Below are 23,758 nucleotides of genomic sequence, written 5' to 3'. Positions count from 1 at the left end.
GAAAACTAGAAAGCTCAGTAATCAGTCACATTTTCAGAAAGTGAACATATTTGGATATATTTTGGACTTTTCTTAACAGGGGACATAGCATCAGGCTGTTTTACATTTCCCAGCCTTTTTTTTTTTTTTTAAAGATGAGTTTTAAAATAGTAGACATTACCAGAGTATAAAGTGGGAGTTACAAAATTATAAAATTTTACGAAAAGCAATTTTTTCAACTTATCTAGATCTGCAGCTCAAACATTTTTCTAAGATGTTATGGCATATAAAACAGTTTTCTGACATTATATTTCCTATAGCCATGAAATTCTTAATATTTTAGAACTTTTATTATTTAAAATGTGACATTGTCGTTTTTAGTAATATATTGCTTAGCAGTATTTTTGGTTGAGGTCCGGGGGTGTTGGGAAGGAAAGGATGAGCTACAAGTCTAGTGCTTTTCCTTTATGGTTATCCCAGAGCCAAATAGCAGCATCTGGAAAGAGAAAATAGAAGACTCCAGAGCTAGCCATGCTGCACTCTTAGCTGGACTCTTCTGTGTTTCTAATATGATACAGAGGACCTCAGCTGTTTTATAGGGCTGGGACCTGGTCCCAGTTGACAGATGATAGTAGGACCTTGCCTTACACATTATACCATATTTTATACTGCTTCTGAATCCTAATGTTGATCAGATTTTCCCAATGGGCAATGGGTAAAGTAATTTGAAAAATAATAGTGTGTGAAGATAGAACTAGCCTTGCCCCTTAAGACAAAGAGAGAAATTATTTCTGTTTTCGACAGAAACTAAGGTATGCACTCCCAGCCTTCGAATTAGAATATTATGCCTATATGGACTGGAATTTTTCAATTAGGGACATATTTTTCATCCAGTTTTCTGCCTGTGGTACCTTCAACTTTTATTTCTTTGTGTTGATAGTCTTATCTTTTCTACAATTTGTCATCGAGATGGCATATTGACATTGTCTAGATGGTATATTTAACATGAGTATTTTGTTTTCTTGTTTTACAGAATAAAGCAATTATTGCTCGTGTTACAAACTTGTCAGATATAGTAGTTGGTTTGGAATCATTTATTGGTTCTGAGAGAGAGACCAACCCATTATATAAGGATTATCATGGTAAGCAGCACCTTTATAATGAAAAGGGCATGTTCTGGTTGCCTGGATGAATCTTATCCAGTTATAATATCTACTGTCATGTAGCATAAATTGTAGTTTATAATACATCTGATAAATGTTTTTCCCTCTTGGCCAGTCTTTCATGGCAGCTTGTCACCAAATGACAGTAGTAACTATTTGAAAGGTACTCAGGCATGGCTCAGTTAGATGTACATTTTGTTCCAGTGGCCTGGATGTACATTTTTATGCTGTAAAATCAGTCATACTTATTAACCATGTTAGAAATAAATATTATTTTAATTCTAATAATAACAGCTATGTATAATAGCTTATACTTTACCAAGCTTAGCTGTATAATAAATAAAATTAATACTGTATTATATTTTTAAAGTCCTAACAATCACATTTTCAATAAGTAAACATCTTTTTTTTTTGGACTTTGCTCATTTTGTTGTTAGAATTATTAGCAAATTTTAAGACATTGCCACCCTAGTGTTAACACAAAGCAGTTAATCATACTTTATACTTAAATTTTTGAAGCTTTTAAGAATATTTTAGTCATTTGGTTACTTTGAGGATTTTTTTTTTTAATAGAAGTTCCTACATAGAACTGTTGCAATAGGTAAGTTTAGTAGTTATGCTTATCTTAGCACTGAACTGAGTATAGAATGTGATGAATAATAGAATTTTGCTTTTTTGCTTATTCTGAGTAAAAATTACAGCTTATTATGGAACTACTATACTTCCATGGACACCTCTAGTCTAATAACTAAATAGCTTATTTGAAGCCTGCTGCAAAATTATAAAAGATTATGGTTATAGGACTATGGAAATTTCTGCAGTCTACCAAAAAAAGATTATAAGATACTTACATTATAACCACCCATGCTTTGAAGAGTCACAATACAGACTTTTAAAAAAATAATGAAATAGCATGTTCTAACAATCAAGTATTTTTTAAAAGGCTGGAAAATACAAGCTACATGAAATAATTTGCCTCATGATCATTGCATAAGTGTGCATATGGCATATGCCCAAATTAACCCTATATGTAATTCATTTAATATATTATTGTTACTTTGATAGGAAGACAGCTGTTAAGATTAAGCTATTTACCTTTTTTTTTGCTTTTTCCAAAACTTATATTGAGCAATAATTAACACATAATATTGTTTTAGGTGTACAACTTAATGATTTGATATATGCATATATTGAGAAATTATTACCGCAGTAAGTTTAGTTAGTATCTATCACCAAACATAGTTACATATTTTTTCTATTGGTGAGAACTTTTAAGATTCATTCTCTCAGCAACTTTAAAATATACAGTATGGTATTGTTACCATAGTAACCGTTTCTGTATGTTATATCTCCCGGATTTATGTATCTTGTAACTGGATAAACTTCTTCTTTAATTTCTTATTTATATTTTTTTAAAACAACTTAAGTTAAACATTATAAGTTACTTCTGAGCATCATTTGTGTTATGAGTTTGTAAGTTTAGTAAAATTATATTTTGTATTCTAAAAAAATATTATTTTGATTAAAACATTTCAAAGATTGAAAAGCTGTGATTATTTTTGTGTGCTGAAATCTCTGGATTGATTCATTTTTTCCCACTTATTAATGGAGGGTTCTGATGATGAGTAAAGTTTCTGTTAATAAGAAGGACCTGAGAAATCATTGATTCATCTGTAAAACCTCCTGATTTATTAGTTAACTAAACAAGCACTTGCAAGATTACAATGAGAAATGTGCAAATGGAAGTAGAGTGTGATTGTTTCTAATAAATTGATCTAGATAGCTCTATGTGAGATATTTTAAATTTGTATATAAAAACCATCTCCTTGATAACACCTTTTGCATTTTCTTAAGCTTAAAAAATTAAGTCAGATATTTTAGTGAATTATTTTTGAAGGGGCCATTTCTAAAGGTAAGCGTTCAGAAGTTGACCCTTTTAAGCTAACAATAATACATTACTAAGCATCGAAAGACACGCACATGCATGCACACACAAAAAACTGTATACTAGAGAAGCAGTTATGTAAATAAGACTTAGCTAATTTGTTCAAATCTGAATTTGCCTTCTTCCCCCATGTTGAGGGATCTACGTCTTTGGGATAGTGATTTTTATATACGGGCTGAGTCAGGCAGAGAGATGCACTGAAGAATCTTCTATGTCTTCATCTGTGGCAAATGACCCTGAGTTTAGTCAGAAACTGCATTAAGCTGCACAAAAGCCATCCAGTGCCCTTGTCAGAAAAAATTAGCAAGTGTTTCTACTGACAAGAGGCCAAAGCTCACGGTTTACCTAGCACTGTTACAAAGCTTATAACAGCTACATAAAGGTCTAACATGCCACCAAAATGACTGTCTTGGGAAGGCACAGGGGTTAATGTTTGATCCTAGAGTGTGCTCTGAAATGTAGTTTTCTTCAGCGGTTTGTTCAAGTCATTAATAAGGTACAATATGAAATACTTTTCATTATTGCTTCAGTGGTTATCAGTAACCCATAAGCCTTGTTTTGCTGGCTGCTTACTGGTGCATTTAATAAAATAAAGATCACTCAGTGGTGCCGTGGGCAGCATGCAAGGTGATAGCCATATTTGCTTACTGTAAATACAAGAGAAAATCACACACAAACCGGCTGTAGTTTTGACAAGTATTAAGATCCCTCTTTACATCTGTACTTCTGTACCCAAGTGCAATTAGTTTTCCTCGCACAAGGATTTCTGTTTATCTTATTCTGCTTGATTACTTGAGTATAATCACACCATTTGCTTCATTGCTCCTGGTAGTAAGCTCCAGTTTTAAAAGGGGAGGATGCTTGTGTGTAAATTTACAGAATTCTGCTGTAATTCTCTCTTTCATTTATGCATCCAATGACAGCATTTTAATTTTTTTTCTTTTAATTTTCTCTCCACAAGGTTTGATTCACATACGGCAGATTCCTCGGCTTAATAACTTGATTTGCGATGTATCAGATGTCAAAGACTTAGCTTTTAAATTAAAAAGGAAGCTATTCACCATTGAGGTAAGAGAGAATTTTTATGTTTTGGTTCACAATCTTGAGGTAAAGAGTATCTCTTTTTATTTATTTATTTTTTTACTTTAATGAAATTCTTAGGAAATATTTCACGCTAAATCTTTTTAAGTTCTTTTGTTTTAATAGAATAATTTTGGTCTTTTAATGGTGTACCATTAGAATGTAGCAAAATGATTTTGTTTTAAATGTCTGTTAAAAGTAAGGTCCAAACTTAACGTAAGTATGACATGTGTATTTCCAAGGCTTTCGAAAGCATATTTGATTAAATGTTAATGAGCTATGCTTATTTGTGTGTGGAATGTGAATGCTACACACAATCGTGTATGGATAAGAAAAGAGGATCCTTATCGACATTCTAAAAGCAGTTTTCTTTACTATTAATGAAACCATCTTTCCTCTTCCCCTGATGAAGAAAACAAAGTGTTGTTTACACCAGTATCTTTAAGTAAATTGTCTACAAAAACTTAAACTTTTCTTTGTGACCTTTATGCCAGCAATAGTGACAGAAAGTAGTAGTACAAAAGATTTATTTCGACTTAATCTTGCAAAAGAGCAAATGAACATAGCACTATTAAGCAATTAAAGCTGATGTATTTATTAACGAAATAAATGCTCCAGACAGAGAGAGATGGCTTTGGGGTGATGTGATAGTTATCAGTATAGTCGGTACAATTTTTTTTTTTAACAAAGACATAAAACAGCCAAGCAGCCTTGACAAACCATTTTGTTTAATCTCTTTTCAAATGAAAAGCTCTTAAGCAGGCCACTTGTCTTAACTGCTTGAAACCATAAAAAGAGAGAATTGCCACCAATAAATTAGCATATTTTTAACTTCGTCACCAAATGATGGTCAATGTGGCTTGGCACTGCTTTGGTGTTTGGGACTTCACCCTTAAGTGACCACTCTGGCCCTTTTTTGACCCTCTGCCCTCTTTAGCTGGCCACTTGATAAGGTAACTTAATGGTTCTCTCTCTTTTTCTCTTTCCCTTCACATTTGCAAGTAGCACTAACCTATAAATCATTGTAAGGGCCTTATCCAGTGACAAATTAATGTGCCCTCCTCCTAATTAATGGTCATCAATGTCCTTAATTATCTAATCCTATTGAGAGCAGTTAATAGTTAATCAGGCAGCCAGTTCTTCAAGCAGGTCATCTCTGCAGGAGTGATAGAAGTTTCTCATCTGGGGATACTCCCTTCAAAAGCCACTTAAAGCCAAAAGAGGGAGAGTGTAGAAATAGTGATTCTTGAGCTAATTTGCCTTAGTTCTCAAAAGGAACCATTGAAATGGAACCCAAAGCTGTAACTGTTCAACATTGTTTCTGTTTTTCTGACAGAATATTGAGTTAAATATTGCTTAAAACTTTTATTAGAGGGATTAAAGTTGTTCATGTCACAAGGAAAGCATGCCTCATCATTTTCTTTTAAGTTGAATTTATATATTGAGTGAAAAGTATAATTTTTTTTTTCCTCCATATGGCACCTTTCTCCCAAGATGAGGATTCTGACAACCAGGTCTAAGGTAACATGTCCATAACCATAAAAACTAAGCAAGGAGATTCCCAAGTGAAAAAAAATTTGCACCCAGAGAAGAAGGTGGCATAGTAGTGTGAATGTTTATTCTCTCTCTCTCTCTCTCTCTCACACACACACACACACACACGCGCGCACGCACGCACATATACTGGGGCTTATTTGGGGGTAAGAGGGTGAAAATTAAAGATAATTTCAAGTGGGATCTCTCCTTTGAATAACTTTAGGTTCTAATAGTGACTACATTTTACCACTGGAGCTGATGAAAGATCTTGGTTTCTGTTCCCTTTTCTTGCTTCTTCTTCCCACTGTTCCAAACTAAGAGAACCATTATAACTGGTCACCTTATGATTTAGAAGCAACATTACAAAATTTGAAAGCAAAACACAAGTAGGTTGAAACTCAATACAGACGACCAAATTCTTTACCTTTTTGGCTTATAACCTAATGAATACAGTTTTTTTTTAATATAGAAATATAGGTTATTTACTATGTCATAACATTCGATTTGGTGATTAGAAAAGATATAAATCAAAGAATCGAACCTAACAGAAGTACAAGATAAGATAAAATCATGTAGTTCACAAAAGATTAAGTGCTTTAAATATAGAATTGTGCGTGGTAAAATGCATGTGGAAACAGACAGCAAGTCTTTGGTGGTATATTATAGACATTGGAAACAAGAAGATTCCTTTGCCAAGTGGCAGTTTTTTAATATGCACAACTAATAAATGTTTTTTTTAAGTTGCTCTGATGTTTTAAAAAATCGTAAAATGTACACTGTACTGGTCTGTACAGTCTGAAGCTATAATATACCAGGTATGAAATCTGTGTCTTACTACTACTGCTAAAAGTAGTTCAGCAGGTAAAGCAGAAATAACTTTTCTAATTCCATGTAGGTAGATTTGTTGCATGTTGGAATTTTCTGTGAGTCACATGATCTCAAAAGGTGGCATAATTGGAAATAAACAGCAAAAGAAACAAAAACTTTCATCTCTATTTTCAGCATCTCTTTTCTTTGATTTACCTAATCATTGTCACTTTTATGTATGAAAATTGAATATGTTTTTAGTAACAGCTCCCCAAGGCCTCTAATAGGTAGAGAAACTTTAACCAGTAATCTCTGATTTCTTTGAGTGATTTGGATAAGACAGAAGAATATTTCTTTCCTCTTGGAGTGTGTATTGGTATTGTCCAGATTCAAGTGAAAGTGTTTTGAATGGAATCTAAATTTTTAGTGATACTTAGTATTCTTTAACTATAAGGCTGTATAAATTAACCCCTTGACATAAATCATAGAAGAATCACATCTGCAGTAATGAGACTAAAATTCTGGCATTCATTCTGCATAAGTAAAAGACAAAGTTTAAAGTTGATTCAGCATGGCTTCAGTTTAAAAGAAATAGCTTTTCAATTCTTTGAAAGTTGATAATCCAAGTAAATTATATAGTCATTCTCTATAATATTTGATTAACCATAATATACTACTTATTTCTTGGTCTTACCATAACTCCATTCCATCATAGCTAGCATTTAGGAAGCCTTTATTGTGTGCCAGGCACTATACTGGCTTCTTTATATTTTCTATATAGCGATTAAATATTTTATAATAAGAGACTTTACTAAAGTATAATATCAGACTCAATATATAAAAACTATGTCCTTTTCATCTTTGTATCTATATCAGAGTCATAGATTTAGTAGGTGAAAAAAATCTTTGCTGAAATGTATGTAATGTAGATAAATTTATGGAATTTAAAGAATTGTCCAAATAATACAGCTATAAATATTATCTAACTTCCACTGGTCCAATGACCTATAACACTACCTCTCAGTTAAGTTCTGCAAGATGTGTAACTTGGTTACAAAGCTTCACTTCCAAGCTGAAATAAGTGTTTAGATTTGGATTTTTTCAGTTTCTATAATTTTTGCTTCTCTAATGTTGGCATCATAAGTAACCAGTTTTCTCTTTTAATTAAAAATTATAATACATAAGAGATTTGGTAGGATTTGATATGTGGCTGTATTTAATTTGATGACATCGTAAGAGCAGCATTTTTACCTGTATTTAACATTATTGCACTGTTTTGATTTTGTATTGGTCAGCTTGGTCATACCTTCACACAATTTAGTAGGCTAATTTTCTAATATAAATAATAATAATATGTTATTTCATTAGGTGCAGACTCTGTTAAGGTTATTAACAAATAGGGTTTCTGCTTTGGTGATAGTTTTCCAGCTCTAAGATTCAATGTTTCTAAGTTCAAGTCAGAAAATATGATCACAAGGGTATACTGACATATGCAAAAGACTTGCATTGTTCACTGCAAGTTTTCATTGTAAGGATAAACAATACTTATGTAGGCTTTATTTGGTTCAAAAATAGTGACTATCATAAATATCATATTTATGTGGATCTTGTATGCTAAATGAATATGAAAAGTTCAGAAAATCAAAGTATATCAAGTTTACTCAAGGTTATCACATCATACTTTGCCCTACTAATTCAATAGGACCTCAGTACCTCTCTAATACCCAGGAACTTTTTCTCACAGAATAATTGGTCAACCAGTATGTATTAAGTAACTGTTATTTTTATGCATTTATAGATTCATTCTTCAGTACTAAGACCAAAATAGTATATGCCATCAGTATAAGTTAGCTTTATAATAATACTTGATGTGATAGTAGTATAGTAGACTTGCTGTGATTCAGTAGAATTATTTGAAATTTTTACGTATTGGAAAATCATAAACTTTTCACAGTACGAGGGTGTCAAGTCACTCTGACAATGCTGGACCAGTTAGAATGTTGTATGGTATCTTTGGCCCTAGGTTTCCTTACTCCCCTACATTTTTTTAAAGCAGCTTTTCTAGTTTTTAAATTAAGTAGAAAGGTGACTATCTGTTTAGTATATCTAGAGGTAGAGGGAAGGGATAGGTAACTTATTTGTCAGTTCGCAATTATGTCAGTAAAATTTAAAAAGTGGAAACATAGGTGTCTGACTCAGGAGCATGATCCATGTGGTCCAAATATACCTTTTCTAGTAATCATGCCCTCCATAAAAACTGGTTGCTCTTTCAAATCTCCTGTTTACTTCAGTTAGCAAAAGAAAGCAAGTGGAACATAGGCATCTATTCATATAGGTTAAATCGTTTGTCAAAAGTAAACCCCAAAAATTAACATTCTTTAACTATAGAAATGTCATTTTATACAATTCACAACTTAATATAGTCATTATATTACCATCCCCATATTTACACATTATTTCCCAAGTGGTGTAGCCATACAGTAATGTCATATAGGTTTCACACAATCTCCAGAAGCTGGGTTATGCCTGCGCTCTCTATATTTCACATGTCATAGTGAACCTATCGAAAGTGCATGCCACCTTAAGGGGAACACAGTTTTGAGACTCTGTCTAATCCTATTTCTTCCCACTTTGGAATCTTAATTAGAAGAGATAAGGGAAAAAAAAAAAAAACATCATTTAACTAAATTATTGTCCTGAATCTGTAGCAAAAGGTATAATCCGCAATTGGGCCAATTAGTGAACCCCATAGTTAGCTGTGCTGCAGCGAACAATTTGATTAGATCTGACACCATCCTAGTTCCCACTGTTGTTTTGCCAGGTATGATGGTCAGACTTCAAAGAGCTGGAGGCATCAGCAGGGCAAGGTTTGGAGGCCAGCTTAGGTCCGGTTGTTAATCTCTCTGCTAAAACCACAGCAGCTCTCACACAAAACAAGCTTACACGACACAATCATGCGGTATTAAAGTTAGGGTTGAGTCATGCCAATTTGCCTTTGATTTTTTGATGATTGACCAGAGATGGCTACTTGACTAGACACATGCTAAAACTATACTGATTAGGTAAGTTCCCAAAAGATTTGAAGTATTTTTTAACTTCCTATATAAATGTTGTGAAAGCTTATTTCCTTTGATCACACTTCTAAAGTAATAGTACTGTATTGGGGGTGGGGGACGAATATTTCTTACCAGCAGCTTCAATCCCAAACTTTTCACTTACTGCTTCATAAAAATGTGTCTTTACATTAATAATTCCTTAAGGAAAATATAAAAGGAAATTGTTTCTAAGTGGTAAGCTTTTTAAAAATCTATTAAGTGCGTTGAAAGAAAAAACATTTTTCCCTGAGTCATTTATGTGCACTGACAATTTTTCTGAAATTTCTTTATAATTATTTTCCACTTAAATGTTGAGTAAAGTGCCCTTCCAGGACGTGATTGCATAAGTGTTCTTTTCTCTGCATTCTGATTTGTTGAAATATTGCAGCAATAGTGACATGTTTCCATTCTGAGAAAAGCCTAAGGCTACTTTAGTATTATTCCAAATGATTGAAGCTGCCATCTTGCTGACTTTCCCTTAGGCAGCATAAGGCCTGTTTGCTTTTGTGTTCATGTCACATGCTTCCTGTGAGTTTGGCTGGCAGAACATCAGTGCATCATTTGGCAAGGAAGAGTAAATTCATGTTTGGCTATTACATACCTTAAAATTTCTGTATGGTCAGCAGCATCTCAGATATTAAACTTGTAATTGATTACATCAAATGAATCCTCTTTCTTTGAGAGATAATTTTAAATATCTTATGCCACCTTGACTTGACTGTGAATCATTTTTGTATAAATCATTTTATTAAATGAACTGAAGGTCTAGCATTTCACATAGAAATACTATGTGTAGCTAGTATTTTTTATACTAATTCATACTACATTTTGCTTAGGAAACCTAAGGAAAGCATATATTTGAAGAGTGAGATTATTGCATAAAGCAAAAGTGAAATACTTAGAATCTTGCCAAATAGTCTTCAGTCCTTGGGTCTTTCCTAAAGATTCCGTAATATCTGTACTGCATTAATCTCACCTCTGAGACCAAGATGATACAGATTTTAGCATTGCCTAAGAGTGCAAAGAGAAAAAGGTCTCTTCTTCCTAAATTTTGCAGATACAAACATTTCTCTGTGTGTTCTATGACATGGCTCCAGGAAAATTATATTGCAATACTTCAAGGACTTTTTTTTAAGCTTTTGTAGAACTGCTGTAGCAGAATTCACCCAGCTTACATGTTACTCCCTGAAACACTTCCTCCTGCAGTGTGTTATTTATAGTGTCTAAGACAGAAAAAAAAAACAAAAAATGATGACAAATCGTGGCTGTCCCATTTCATTAGCTAAAGGCATTTTTTAAGTTCCAAGAAAATAAAAATATATATTTTACTAATATATCCTCCGAGGTACTTGGAAGAGTAGGAAATACATAGCAGAGCTTAACATGGTATTCATGAACTTTGGGATGGATATAGGTAGCTTCGAAGACACTTTTATACCCAAAACATCCTTAGTCCTTCTTCAATGTCTTTGCACAGCAAATGTCCAGAATATTCATTCCTCCAGTCCTTTTATGGCTTTTTCTTGTCATTGGGTTATAAATTAAATATTTCAATTTCCTTCTTAGAGAGGTCTTCCCTGACTAGCCCATCTGAAGTATTCACTCAGTTACTCATTATTTTTTAATTTTTTTTTTGTCTTTTTTTTTGCTATTTCTTGGGCCGCTCCTGCAGCATATGGAGGTTCCCAGGATAGGGGTCGAATCAGAGCTGTAGCCACCGGCCTACGCCAGAGCCATAGCAACATGGGATCCGAGCCGCGTCTGCAACCTACACCACAGCTCACGGCAACGCCAGACCCTTAACCCACTGAGCAAGGGCAGGGACCGAACCCGCAACCTCATGGTTCCTAGTCGGATTCGTTAACCACTGCGCCACGACAGGAACTCCTCATTATTTTTTTTATGGTCACACCCACGGCATATGGAAGTTCCTGAGCCAGGGACTGAATCCGAACCACAGCTGCGACCTACACTGTGCCTGCAGCACTGCTGGATCTTTTAACCCATTGCACCAATCCAGGGATCAGACCCGCTCCTCCACACCAACCCAAGCCACTATAGTTGGATACTTAACCCACTGTGCCACAGAGAGAACTCCACTCATGCACCCTACTTTAATTCTCAGTGTAACACTTATGTGTTTCCATAGTTGTTTATCAGTTAATTTGTTTATTTTCCCAACCTTGCTTAACCTTACCTGTTTTAAGCTTCACAAGAGTAGGGGATAATCTGTCTTGTTTGCAGCTAGATCCTGAGCATGTGTGGTAGGCATTCCATAAATAGTGGTTGAACTGTTAAGGTACAATTTTTAAACTAGTTCTTATCTATTGTAACTTTCTTTGGAAATGTATATTGAGTATCTCCTTTGTTCTAGACATTGTGTTGGGAGCTTTCATATACATCACCATATTTCATTCTTATTTGATTCTCACGGGAACCCTTGCCATAGGTATTATCATACACATTTTAATAAGGAAGTATAGGAGTTCCCGTCGTGGTGCAGTGGTTAACAAATCTGACTAGGAACCATGAGGTTGCGGGTTCAATCCCTGGCCTTGCTCAGTGGGTTAAGGATCCGGCGTTGCCATGAGCTGTGGTGTAGGTTGCAGATGCAGCTCGGATCCTGTGTTGCTGTGGCTGTGGTGTAGGCCAGCGGCTACAGCTCTGGTTAGATCCCTAGCCTGGGAACCTCCTTATGCCACTGGAAGCGGCCCTAGAAAAGGCAAAAGACAAAAAAAAAAAAAAGGAAGTATGAGGAGTACCATCATAGTGCTGTGGTTTTAGCCAGGACTAAATTCAGATCTTCTGACTACCTGTGCAGAATTACACTGGAAAGTTATGTTCAAGAGCTTTGCTAATTATCATAAATTTATGAAAAATTGAAAGTTTGGTTGGATGTTTAACAGAGGCCTGAGACCACCACATGTTCTCTAAAGGCATTATCTCATAGTCTCACAAGGCCCTATGCCATTATTACCTACACTTAACAAAGGAGGCAACCTGAGGTTTAAAGAGATCAAGCAACTTAACCTTACGCAAAGTCGCAGAGTTAATAACTGGCAAACATGATACTTAAATTCAAATCTGTTTTATTCCAAAGCCGAAGCTCATAACCACTAACCACTCAACACACCCCAAGGTGTTCCCCATCTCATCTTCAGTACATAAGCCAGAAAGCCTCTGTCTGATAAAAAACAAGAACTAGCTTCCAACAAAATATGTAGGTATAAATGTAGGTATATACATATCTATATATGGATATATACAATATGTGTATATGTGTGTATACATACCTATTTATATGTAATCTTTTTTTTTTTTTGTCTTTTTGCTATTTCTTTGGGCCGCTTCCGCGGCATATGGAGGTTCCCAGGCTAGGGGTCTAATCGGAGCTGTAGCCGCCGGCCTACTCCAGAGCCACAGCAACTCGGGATCCGAGCCGCGTCTGCAACCTACACCACAGCTCACGGCAACGCAGGATCGTTAACCCACTGAGCAAGGGCAGGGACCGAACCCGCAACCTCATGGTTCCTAGTCGGATTCATTAACCACTGCGCCACGACGGGAACTCCTATATGTAATCTTTTAACATTCGAGTTAACAATTTTTTTGTTCCTAGCAAGCATTTCTACTCTATTTTTATCACCTACCTCATAAAACTCAGCTTGGATTTATCATAGCTTCTCCCTTATATAATATTTTGCTATGTTATGTGTATGTGTGTATGTGATATGTATATGTTAGGGTGGCAAGATTGTTCTTTCTGTATTTTTACTTATTTCTATTATGCAGTAGCAGATTTTAATAGAAGATTAATTTGCAAAAAATATAGAGCCATTGCCCTAAAACACTATCCACTTATGTAGGATTTCTAGATCTTAGCTCCATAAGATAGGGAAAGTATCCTATACAAAGAAATCTGGTTCCTTTATTTCCAATCAGCTATATTGATATGGTTCGAAAGTATCCCAAATTTAATTATAGTGATTATTATTATATTCACTTAAATTCTTGATTTAGGTACTTTTTAAAGTATAATTAACACCATTTAGGTACTTTTGCAAATATTAATTTGCTGATAGATAGCTATGATGTTTTTATATTATAGTCTGTATTTTTCTGAATTATTTTAATGTATCATCTTTGGAGCATCAAAAATTATCTTGAGATAATTAAGGTGTGTACAACTTACACTGAGTTACCATACTCAGTTTTTCAAATATTAAAAAAAAATTCTAATTTTGCCTTCTCTTTTATCATAATTGATTCTAATGAAGGTTTGATTCATTCATGCAAAAACTGATTTTTTTCCATTTGCAGGTGTTCTATTTATTGGAAATTCTTTGAATAGCACCTTTAAGCAAAATTAAACGGTAAAACTTATGGTCACAAAACATTTTCCTCTTTTGTAGATTAGTATTATTTTAAAAAGTTTCCTACAGTTCAATAAGAAGAAATTATGTTCCTCAATAAGGAAATTTGAGATTAAATATAAATTATTAGTTTTTAAAAGGTAGGATTTGGGAGACTGAAATAATTAAGAAAAAATGTGGTGTGATGTAGATGGCTTCGGCCACACAACTACTAAAATGGTTCTCTTATTTAAGTAGAAATTAAAATTTCGTCAAAATTATTACTGTCACAACTCTCTGCCACAGTGGACATTTCATAGAGTAGCCAGTTCAGGTTCTTTGTAGCTGGTACAGTGAAGTTCACTGAACTGTTTTGTCAGATGCTGTCAAGTCAACCCACCATTGTTGTAGAGAATCAAACTAAATCATTTTGGCATGAGCCTTCCAGAAATAAGATACCCAGTATGAATGGTTTAATGAAATTGAGTATTTGGTTTCAACTTTTTGTAAGAATGTCAAAAATATATTGCAATCATTCAGAAATTTTTCAGTCAATCAGTTGAAATGTCTGATCCTATAGTTCATGAAAAATTTGTTTTAAATATCATTACTTAATGCAAGTAATACTTGAAATGTGTTTGGGTATATTTTGTTAGTATAAGACTCTTTACTAAACATTTCAACGTAGTAGAATTTACAATTATGTGATCACTTAGTAAAAAGAGGAAAGTTGTCTTTTACTAAAATTAAATTTTTCTGTTAAAAATGAAGCTGATTTCAAGTTTAATAATAGCTCTTTCTGTTTCGATAATAACTCTTTTTGTTTCCAAAAGCTGTTATTAAAAATAAAGTTATGGGAGTTCCCGTCGTGGCGCAGTGGTTAACGAATCCGACTAGGAACAATGAGGTTGCGGGTTCGATCCCTGCCCTTGCTCAGTGGGTTAAGGATCCGGCGTTGCCGTGAGCTGTGGTGTAGGTTGCAGACGCGGCTCGGATCCCGAGTTGCTGTGGCTCTGGCGTAGGCCAGTGGCTGCAGCTCCGATTCGACCCCTATCCTGGGAACCTCCATATGCCGCGGGAGCGGCCCAAGAAATAGCAACAACAACAACAACAACAAAAGACAAAAGACAAAAAAAAAAGTTGTATTTGATTAGATTTTTAAGAACTTAATGAACAGTTTATGAATGTTCTAAATGTTTAATCTTATATGATTAGAAAAACAGCTTATCTTTATGATCAGTTGTTATTTAAAAGGCATTATTACATCAGTTAAATGCCTCAAACTTTTTATTTATGTCTTTTGCTTATAGGAGGGTTGTTTGTTGATATTCCTGCCCCATAACCTTGGAAATACTTTACCAACTTATACTGTAGCTATGGTGTAGCACTGAAAAAGCTTTTAACAAAAAGCCCCTTGGTGCAATTAAAGGTCACTTGTACATATTGTAATAGGCTACTCATTTACAAGATTTTTGTGAAGGGTCAGTGCTATAGCATGAAATGGATTGCCCTTGTTGAGCCTGTAAATCAATGGGTCAACTTATATTCAGTGGGAAAGGAAAAATCTAGCACAATTCTACTTCATTATTATTTTTATAAACAATTGCTAAAATGTTGAGCAAAGCCAAATGCACTAGTGCTATTTTCTTAACATAAATATAGAAAATTATTAGAATATGTGACTACAGTTTTTAAGAAAATCTGCTCTCTCTCACGCATACACGCATACATGCATACATACACATGCACATTTTTGTTTGGTTGGTTAAATATATGGCTCATGTCCTGGTCTAGAAAAACAAAGCACAATGGTAGTATTCAAATGGCCTTTACTATCATGTTTCAAAATGCCTAAGTTGTATATACTCTGTTTTTTCTGTACTGAGATTCAAAACTTGTCAAGAATAGGTATGAAAAAGGAATCAGTGTAGATAGAGACTTATTTTAGTTATCTTTCATAGCTTTTCCAGAGCTCTTTGGGGAAAAAATGGTGGTAGAGAAAACATATTAGTAATGATCTATGCTAACTAAATTCAGTCACCTGTTTTTTCAATAAACTAAGACTTTAGGATAAAAATAAAAGTAATGGTGAAAAGAAAATATTTTGTACTTTATAATAATTTTAATACGCATATTTTACATATTTTGTATATATGCTTATGAACTATACATCATTTTTTTATTCTCAAAATAATATCAAATTAGTAAAACTAGGAGTCCCCTGGTGGCTCTGTGGGTTAAAGATCCAGCATTGTCACTGCTGTCGCTTGGGTCACTTCTGTGGCGTGGGTTTGATCACGGGCCCAGAAACTTCTGCATGCTATGGGTGGGCCAAAAAAAAATTAGCAAAAATATACTAATGAAATAAATTTAACCAGCACTTTCTAGATTCTTCCCTCTGAATTTGGCCATTCAGACACCCAACAACTACCCACCCCTAATTTTATTTTTGGTTCTGTTGTACTATCAAAAATGAAAAAAAATTAAATTTGCAGTCAAGGCCAAATCAAATCTCCTCTGTCAAAAAACATAATTTAACAATGGATTTGAATCAAGAATCAAGTGAGGAGTTCCTTTTGTGGCTCAGTGGTTAATGAACCCGTCTAGGAACCGTGAAGTTGCTGGTTCGATCCCTGGCCTTGCTTATCGGGTTAAGGATCTGGCATTGCCGTGAGCTGTGGTGTAGGTCACAGACGCAGCGGCTCGGATCCTGTGTTGCTGTGGCTCTGGGGTAGGCCGGCGGCTACAGCTCCGATTAGACCCCTAGCCTGGGAACCTCCATATGCCACAGATGCAGCCTCAGAAAAGACAAAAAAAAGCCTCCCCCCCAAAAAAAGAAGAAGAAGAATCAAATGAAGAATAATAAGTTAACTTTTAAAAACCTGTAGGACTAATTGGTCTATAAAAATAAGGTGAGACATGACATAAATAGCCAAGAATAGCTTGACCCAAGTAATCTTTCTCTGCTTATTACTGAGCTCTTGAATATCCCTTCTGTACTGTTTGGTTTGTTTGTGTTGGCCATACTTCTTTAGCACAGTGGAAACACCTGCCTAAGCCTTATTTATAAAATATCAAATCTTTGGGGAAATCTGGTTCATTTAGGGACATAAATGCTTTAAACTTATGTCTGTTTTACTCAGCATGGTATCCTCTTTTCTTAGTTTAGTGCCTGATCATGTAGGTGCTCAGAAAATATTGAATGAATGACTAAACGAATGAATGTTCTCTTGCCAGTGCTCAAAACAATTAGGTGTGGCCATAAAATCTCACCATTTCAGACTATATGGAATAGTCTGATAATGCTAATAAGCTTGCCATAAATGCTAATATTTCCATTTAAGGTTTTGCCTAAGTAAAATAACCTTCAAAAATATCATCTGATGGGAGATCCCATTAAGGCTCAGGGGTAACGAATCCAACTAGTATCCATGAGAATACAGGTTTGATCCCTGGCCTCGCTCAGTGGGTTAAGGATCCAATGTTGCCATGAGCTGTGGTGTAGGTCACAGACGGCTCGGATCATGTGTTGCTGTGGCGTAGGCTGGCAGCTACAACTCTGATTCGACCCCTCGCCTAGGAACTTCTATATACCATGGGTGCAACCCTAAAAAAAAAAAAAAAAAAAAAAGACAAAAAAAAATCAACTCATAATATAAGGGACCATTATTGCTGAAATAAAGAAGAACTATACTCCTCAAAACTACTAGATAGGAAATGAAAAAATACACAATTTTCAGTTAACAAAAAGTGATCTTCTATTTTACAGTAGAAAATCTTTCCTACTATGAATCATGATTTCATTATGGTTATTTTATTGCCATTTGAAAGTTATTTTAAATGCTTCATCTTAAAAGATTTGATAATAAATCTTCCATTATGACAATAAACGTTTCATAAATGTCAGTAAGAGTTTTCCAATTGAATTCCTTAAGTGAACTATTAGATTCATACTAGATTCGTAAAAGTCCCTCAGAGCTTAGAAGAATCAGTCCTAATTCCTGGTTTAAAGTACCTATATCTTCTAATCTCTTTGACCTAGTAATTGACTATTAAAATATCTGGTCTTCTCTGGCCAGCACAGCTGATTTTATTGGCTATGTATTTTCCTGTCTTTTAATATAAAAATATTGCAAAAGATTTGTGAAACTTGTGAGTTAGGGATGAAATACTTACGTACAATGGAATTTGAATATAGCATTTTGGGTATTTTCCAATTCATATTTAAATGCCCATTGGCAACAAAGCAACTACTATCACTTCCACAATAACAGAATCTATAACCATCGTTTTTAACAAACCCATCCTATTGATCTCTTTATGCACGTGGAGCTGACAAGTACCAGTCTAGTTCTTTAGTTGGGCTTTTTTAAGAATTCCCTCCTGGGAAAGCGTCATGACCCAGATAGAAATTTAAGGACAATTATATTCAGAAGAAAAGCTTTACAGTGCATAATTTATAACCAGATGCATTTCCTTTACATGTCCTCTTGACTTAATGTGTAATTCTGTCAAGAAACAGGGTAATGTAAAGATTTTTGGAAATAGGATCTACTCTTCATAGTGCCATAAATATGGGCCATCTATTTGCCTTAGCATTTAATTATTGTAACATTCTCACCTTTTTTTGGAAAGGTTTTTATGCTTTGGTCCATGTAAAATTAGATATGTGGAAGGCAGTTTTTAAAACAACTACATTTCTGATGCTTTAAAGGAGGACATTAGCAAACTATGACCTGTAGCCTAAATCCAGCCCCACCATTTTTTTTAAATAAACATTTATTGAAACGCAGCCAGGCCTTTTTGTTTATGCTTTATATGTGGCTGCTTTCGCATCATACTACTAAGTTGAGATCTTTTGGCATACAAGACCAAAAATATTTACTATCTAGTCGTTTATAGAGAAAGTTTGCTATAGAGAAGAACCCCACTTGAGAAGGCTACATACTTTAAAGAAAAATTATTGAGAGATTTGTCAGTTAGGGTATGTGATTTGTAGTCTTAAAATTAAGCCCTATTTGGGACAAAAAAAAAAATCAGAGTTCCTGTTGTGGCGCAGTGGTTAACGAATCCAACTAGGAACCATGAGGTTGTGGGTTCGATCCCTGGCCTTGCTCAGTGGGTTAAGGATCTGGCGTTGCCGTGAGCTGTGGTGTAGGTTGCAGATACGGCTCAGATCCCGCGTTGCTGTGGCTCTGGGGTAGGCCCGTGGCTACGGCTCCGATTAGACCCCTAGCCTGGGAATCTCCATATGCCATGGGAGCAGCCCTAGAAAAAGCAAAAGAGACAAAAAAAAATTAAGCCCTATTTGGGTAATCAAGAAGTCACGCAGTCATTTGATATGTAGTGTATACTTTTAAAATTAATGAGATGTCTCTGAGAAAATAACTAGATTCTTAAAAGGTTAAAATTGGAAGGGAGCTTAATGTGCTTCAAAGGCAGCTTCTTATTGTATGCACCTACTTTCCCACCTAGCCTGTCCATAATCATATGGAACCCACTTTCTTAGAGGCACCCCATTTTAATCTCTACCAAAGATAGCTGTTAGGAAATGCTTTCAGATGCTGACACAACTTCCCATCTGTCAGTACTGATTTTACTTTCTAAAGCCACACATAAATTGCTATTTTGTATATACTACCACTCTATTCAAAATAGACACCTAATATATGAAGAGCAGTTATAAGTTACGTGTACATCTTCGTTTTCCCTAGATTTTTATTTCTTTTATAAAACATTATCAATTAAATTAACCATTTTGTGGTATCGTGTATTTAATTTAGAATCTTAAGCATGATGCCCATATACTTTTCACAACGTCCTTTAAAAGAACCCTTAAAAAAAAAATAAAGCATTAATGAGAAATATTAAAGTAGTAGTTCGAATTTTGAGTAAAAAGGGTAAAGTACAGGTTCATACAATTTAAATATTAAAACGTGATATTTTACTTGCCTATCTGAATTCACAAATGGGCTTCAGGTGATTAAAGGTGATAAAGATCAACGTTAACTGTGATCTTTTGAGTTTATTATTGTAATCTAAGATTATTTTACTATATAGTAAGTTAATCAGAATATACCATTAAACTTTTGATGTCTGAATAATAAGAGGCATATGGATATATTTCTAACAATATTGAGTTTATCTGTAGAAATATGTCCCCAAAATCAGCTGTTCATTATCCACATTACCTGATATCCACATTATCAGTGTATATAACCGATAATCATTAAAACAGTAAGGTTAAGTGGGCACTGTGGATCAAAAAGTCTTGCTTATTTTTCATTTTATTTTTTAAAACTGTAGGAATTTCTTAACAAAATAAGATCATATTGAAACTTAAAACAAATATATTATATTGGGGGGCTGGTAGGATTATTTTTAAGTCATAAGAGACGAGTTGGAATCTTTCAGCATTTTAATTAGGAAATTTAAACATGTGAGCTTAGTTTTACTCAAAATTGCTTTTAAGTTAATGCATAATATTATTTTTTATTAAGGTTATGCATTTAAAAATTGCTTTAAAATTAGGTAAAACAAAACTTTTCAAAGGGGTTGATAATGTAGAACAGAAAAGAAGATTGCATGAAACTACACAAAAAAGGGCTCAACTAAGTGTTTTCAGCCTAATAAAAATGTTGTAAAAATACTTGTAAGCTTGAAAATCACACTAGCTATTCTTGTTTCAAATTCTGTTTAATATATTGTTCTGTATGATTTTATAATAAACAGATTACTCCTTGAACAGGAATTAAGAATAAAGCTGCCAGGAAGGGGTTTTGTTGTCAGAGTAGTTCCCGCCTCATGTTTTGTAAGAGATTTCATGGTCCCATTGTAAAGAGTAGATGATTTAAAACGTGTTCCCAAGATAAACTTTCCCATTGTCATTAATGAGGATGGATAATACTGAGTGACAAGTGCATTAGGAATGACACAGAAAGAGCTGTTAGATTTGTCAGAGCATATCACTTCAGGCAGTGACACTTGAGGACATTCTTTTTGTGGATATTTGGTTGGGGGGGGGGTCCTGATTTACAGATACCAAAGTTTGTGTTTGCTAATAGAATAATGTATTTTACAGTGTATAAATAGACATTTTCCAGTGTAAAACATTTGGAAGTTTCTTTAGTTAAGTTCTTCCACATTTTAAGAAAGTCATCAAACTCTATAACACTTAAATGTTAAAATATTTCCACAAAGCCAATTTTTCTCTTGTAAAAAGTCTCCCCCCCCCCACCCTGGAATATCTAATTGGAGAAAGAATATTAAAAATAACATGAATTTTTAAGATTTTTTTGCTGTCTTATATATGAGAGAACTCTATTCTGCTTCACCTTGAGAATAAAGATTTTGAAATAAGATAAAACATGTATTTTATATTGTCTTTCTAAGAAACATTTTACTTTAGAGAAACACAGTTTACATGTTGATCAGTGAACAATTAATAATATATGACTATTCTGGTATTTAAAGTATTTCCAAAGTGTAGCATGCCTCTTGATTTCGATTTTGAACATGGCAATGGGTCGCTTTTTCGCCTTGATTCATCTTTCATGCTGCCAACCAAATTTTGTCTCTGTATACCTTTTTGACACTAATAATGACTGAGTCTCTGTTCATTTGAGTTCTAAGATTTCCCAAGCGGCAGTTTGGAGCTAGGATAAACTATCTATCATGATTGCATACCACTAATCTGTCTCAACCAAACCATCCTATGACTGAAATTATATTTGACAGCTCACCTCTTCTTGATGAGCCTGAGGTGAACATAGCTACAGACCATCCCTGGGAGGACATGGCAACTACTCCATATGTTAGGGAGGGTCCTTTTATTTGTGAAATAAGACTTAAACTATGCCTGTAGCAGAAGAGATATTTCTTTCTCTCCCTTCCTCTTTCTTTCTCGCTCTCTCTTTCTCTGTCTCTCTGTCTGTCTCTAATTTTTCCAATCTTCATCAGGGTTCCTTTTAACTGTGAAACTTTTTTTTTACCCCAAAATGGTTGGTAAACATTTTCTGCCACTACCAGTACTATCTATAGGTGGGTTTTGCCATGTGGTTAAAAAACATAAAGTCATTTTTTAAAGTAGTTTTGCTTTCTGAAATGTTCTTATATCTACTACAATTGTCAAATAGCAAAGATTTACTTTTCGTATTTTCACTCTGACCTAAATTTATCAGTTCTTGAAACAGCTCAGTAAATTTTTATATTACAAAATATTTCTAGAAGAGTCTAATTCTCATTTTAACATAAAACTATTTTTCAAAATAAGTTTCAAATTCTTTATGTTAAAGATTAAAAATAGATTTAAAGAGAACAATAAAGTGAACACTGCCCAGAAAATATTACTGTAATTTTTTTATAAAGTTCCGTACATAGGCCTTAATAAACATTTTTACTATTGCTATGTATAGATAAAAATGGCTACCTAAGAAAACAAATTTATTTAATGCCTTATATCCTTTTTGTAAAAATATCTTTCTTTGGGAATCAGGAATTATCAAACATTTTGAGATGACAGACAAGGGGACCTTAAAGACTTACTGTTAATACTCTGGAAAAAAAGAAATCTGAAGTAAATTTCAAGAATGTATATGGAGAGTTTAATAGTAAGGCTACTTTTAACAGCCAACATGGAAGACCAGGTGAACAACAGACTTAAATTGGAAAAGGAAAGACTGGGGTTATTTAAGCAATAGCTTTTGGATTTTAAGTGAATTTTCAAAGACCACATATAGAAGTTCATTTTTAAATGGAGTCTATTTTCTTCTGTCCCAGATTATTGACCTGTGATTCCACCTAAAGATGTTCAAATGGCCTGAAGAGTTTTTCCCATATAGTTCTGTTAGTTCACCAGAGTAAGCACTTAAGTTAATTCCTGTCTTTTGCTTTTAATTAAAGTTTATTATTCCCTTGGAAAAATTCATTTAAATAAAGGCAGTATTTTATATAATTTTATGAAGCACTAATAATCATTAAGCATTCTGCACAAAGCTTTACTCAAGCACCTGATGTCAAATAATCCTCAACTTTATTTTGGAGATTTATTAATTTTTTAGCATCATAGAGATAATTGGTCAGTATAGTGAATGAAACGCTTTTATGTTTTTTTATGCAATATAAATTATTTTTAACAAATGAGCTTAATCTGCTTTAACTTTTATTATTTCCTATAGTGTTTTTATGTCAACTAATATGATGATTATGAGTGAGCTATATAAGCTTTCAGTATAACATAACCTAAAATAAGTACTATTTATATATTTCCATGTTTTTTATTTTAACTATATAATTTCTACCAGTGATTGCATAATATACTTAAGTGATGTGTATCTGAAGAAAAGGGAGTACCATTAAAGTATGTTAGTAAAACTATTTCTTTATGTTCTTTATTACAAAAGTGATTATTGCTAAAAAAAATATCTAACTTAGTACACTGACTCTAATGGTAGGCAAACTTAATTTTGTCCCAACTTTTAGTTTAGGCAGTAAAATCTGTGATCCACTTATCAAAGCCAGTTACTCCTCCCATCTAATTACATGATCATTAAATGTACTTTTTTATTATACAATTCATCTGCATATTTTTAAAGATAAAATTGCTTCCATTTCCCCCATAATCATCTATTTTCTAATCAAAAGAGTTTATATTACATGGCTTTCCAGTAATATTCAAAAAAATTTTAATGATAATTATTAAATAGTTATGATTTGATAAAGTAATTGCTTCATTTGGAAAGCAGAACTTGTTTATTTTATTTTATTTATTTTTTTTTTTTTTTTGCTATTTCTTGGGCCGCT

General features: G+C 33.9%; 1 protein-coding gene across 1 annotated transcript in view; it reads left to right on the top strand.

Moving 5' to 3' along the window:
- Positions 1 to 23,758, top strand: part of ELP4 (elongator acetyltransferase complex subunit 4) — a 175,755-nt gene that overhangs the window by 92,858 nt on the left and 59,139 nt on the right. The window contains exons 8-9 of the mRNA XM_047774605.1: positions 1,013 to 1,121; positions 4,049 to 4,194. Coding sequence (XP_047630561.1) covers positions 1,013 to 1,121; positions 4,049 to 4,194 — 255 coding nt within the window. The remainder of the gene's footprint in view (positions 1 to 1,012; positions 1,122 to 4,048; positions 4,195 to 23,758) is intronic.

The sequence above is a fragment of the Phacochoerus africanus genome, chromosome 4 (assembly GCF_016906955.1).
Source record: "Phacochoerus africanus isolate WHEZ1 chromosome 4, ROS_Pafr_v1, whole genome shotgun sequence".
Taxonomy (NCBI): Eukaryota; Metazoa; Chordata; class Mammalia; order Artiodactyla; family Suidae; genus Phacochoerus; species Phacochoerus africanus.
Note: the sequence above shows the minus strand (reverse complement) of the source record. Positions and strands in the feature narration are given on the sequence as shown.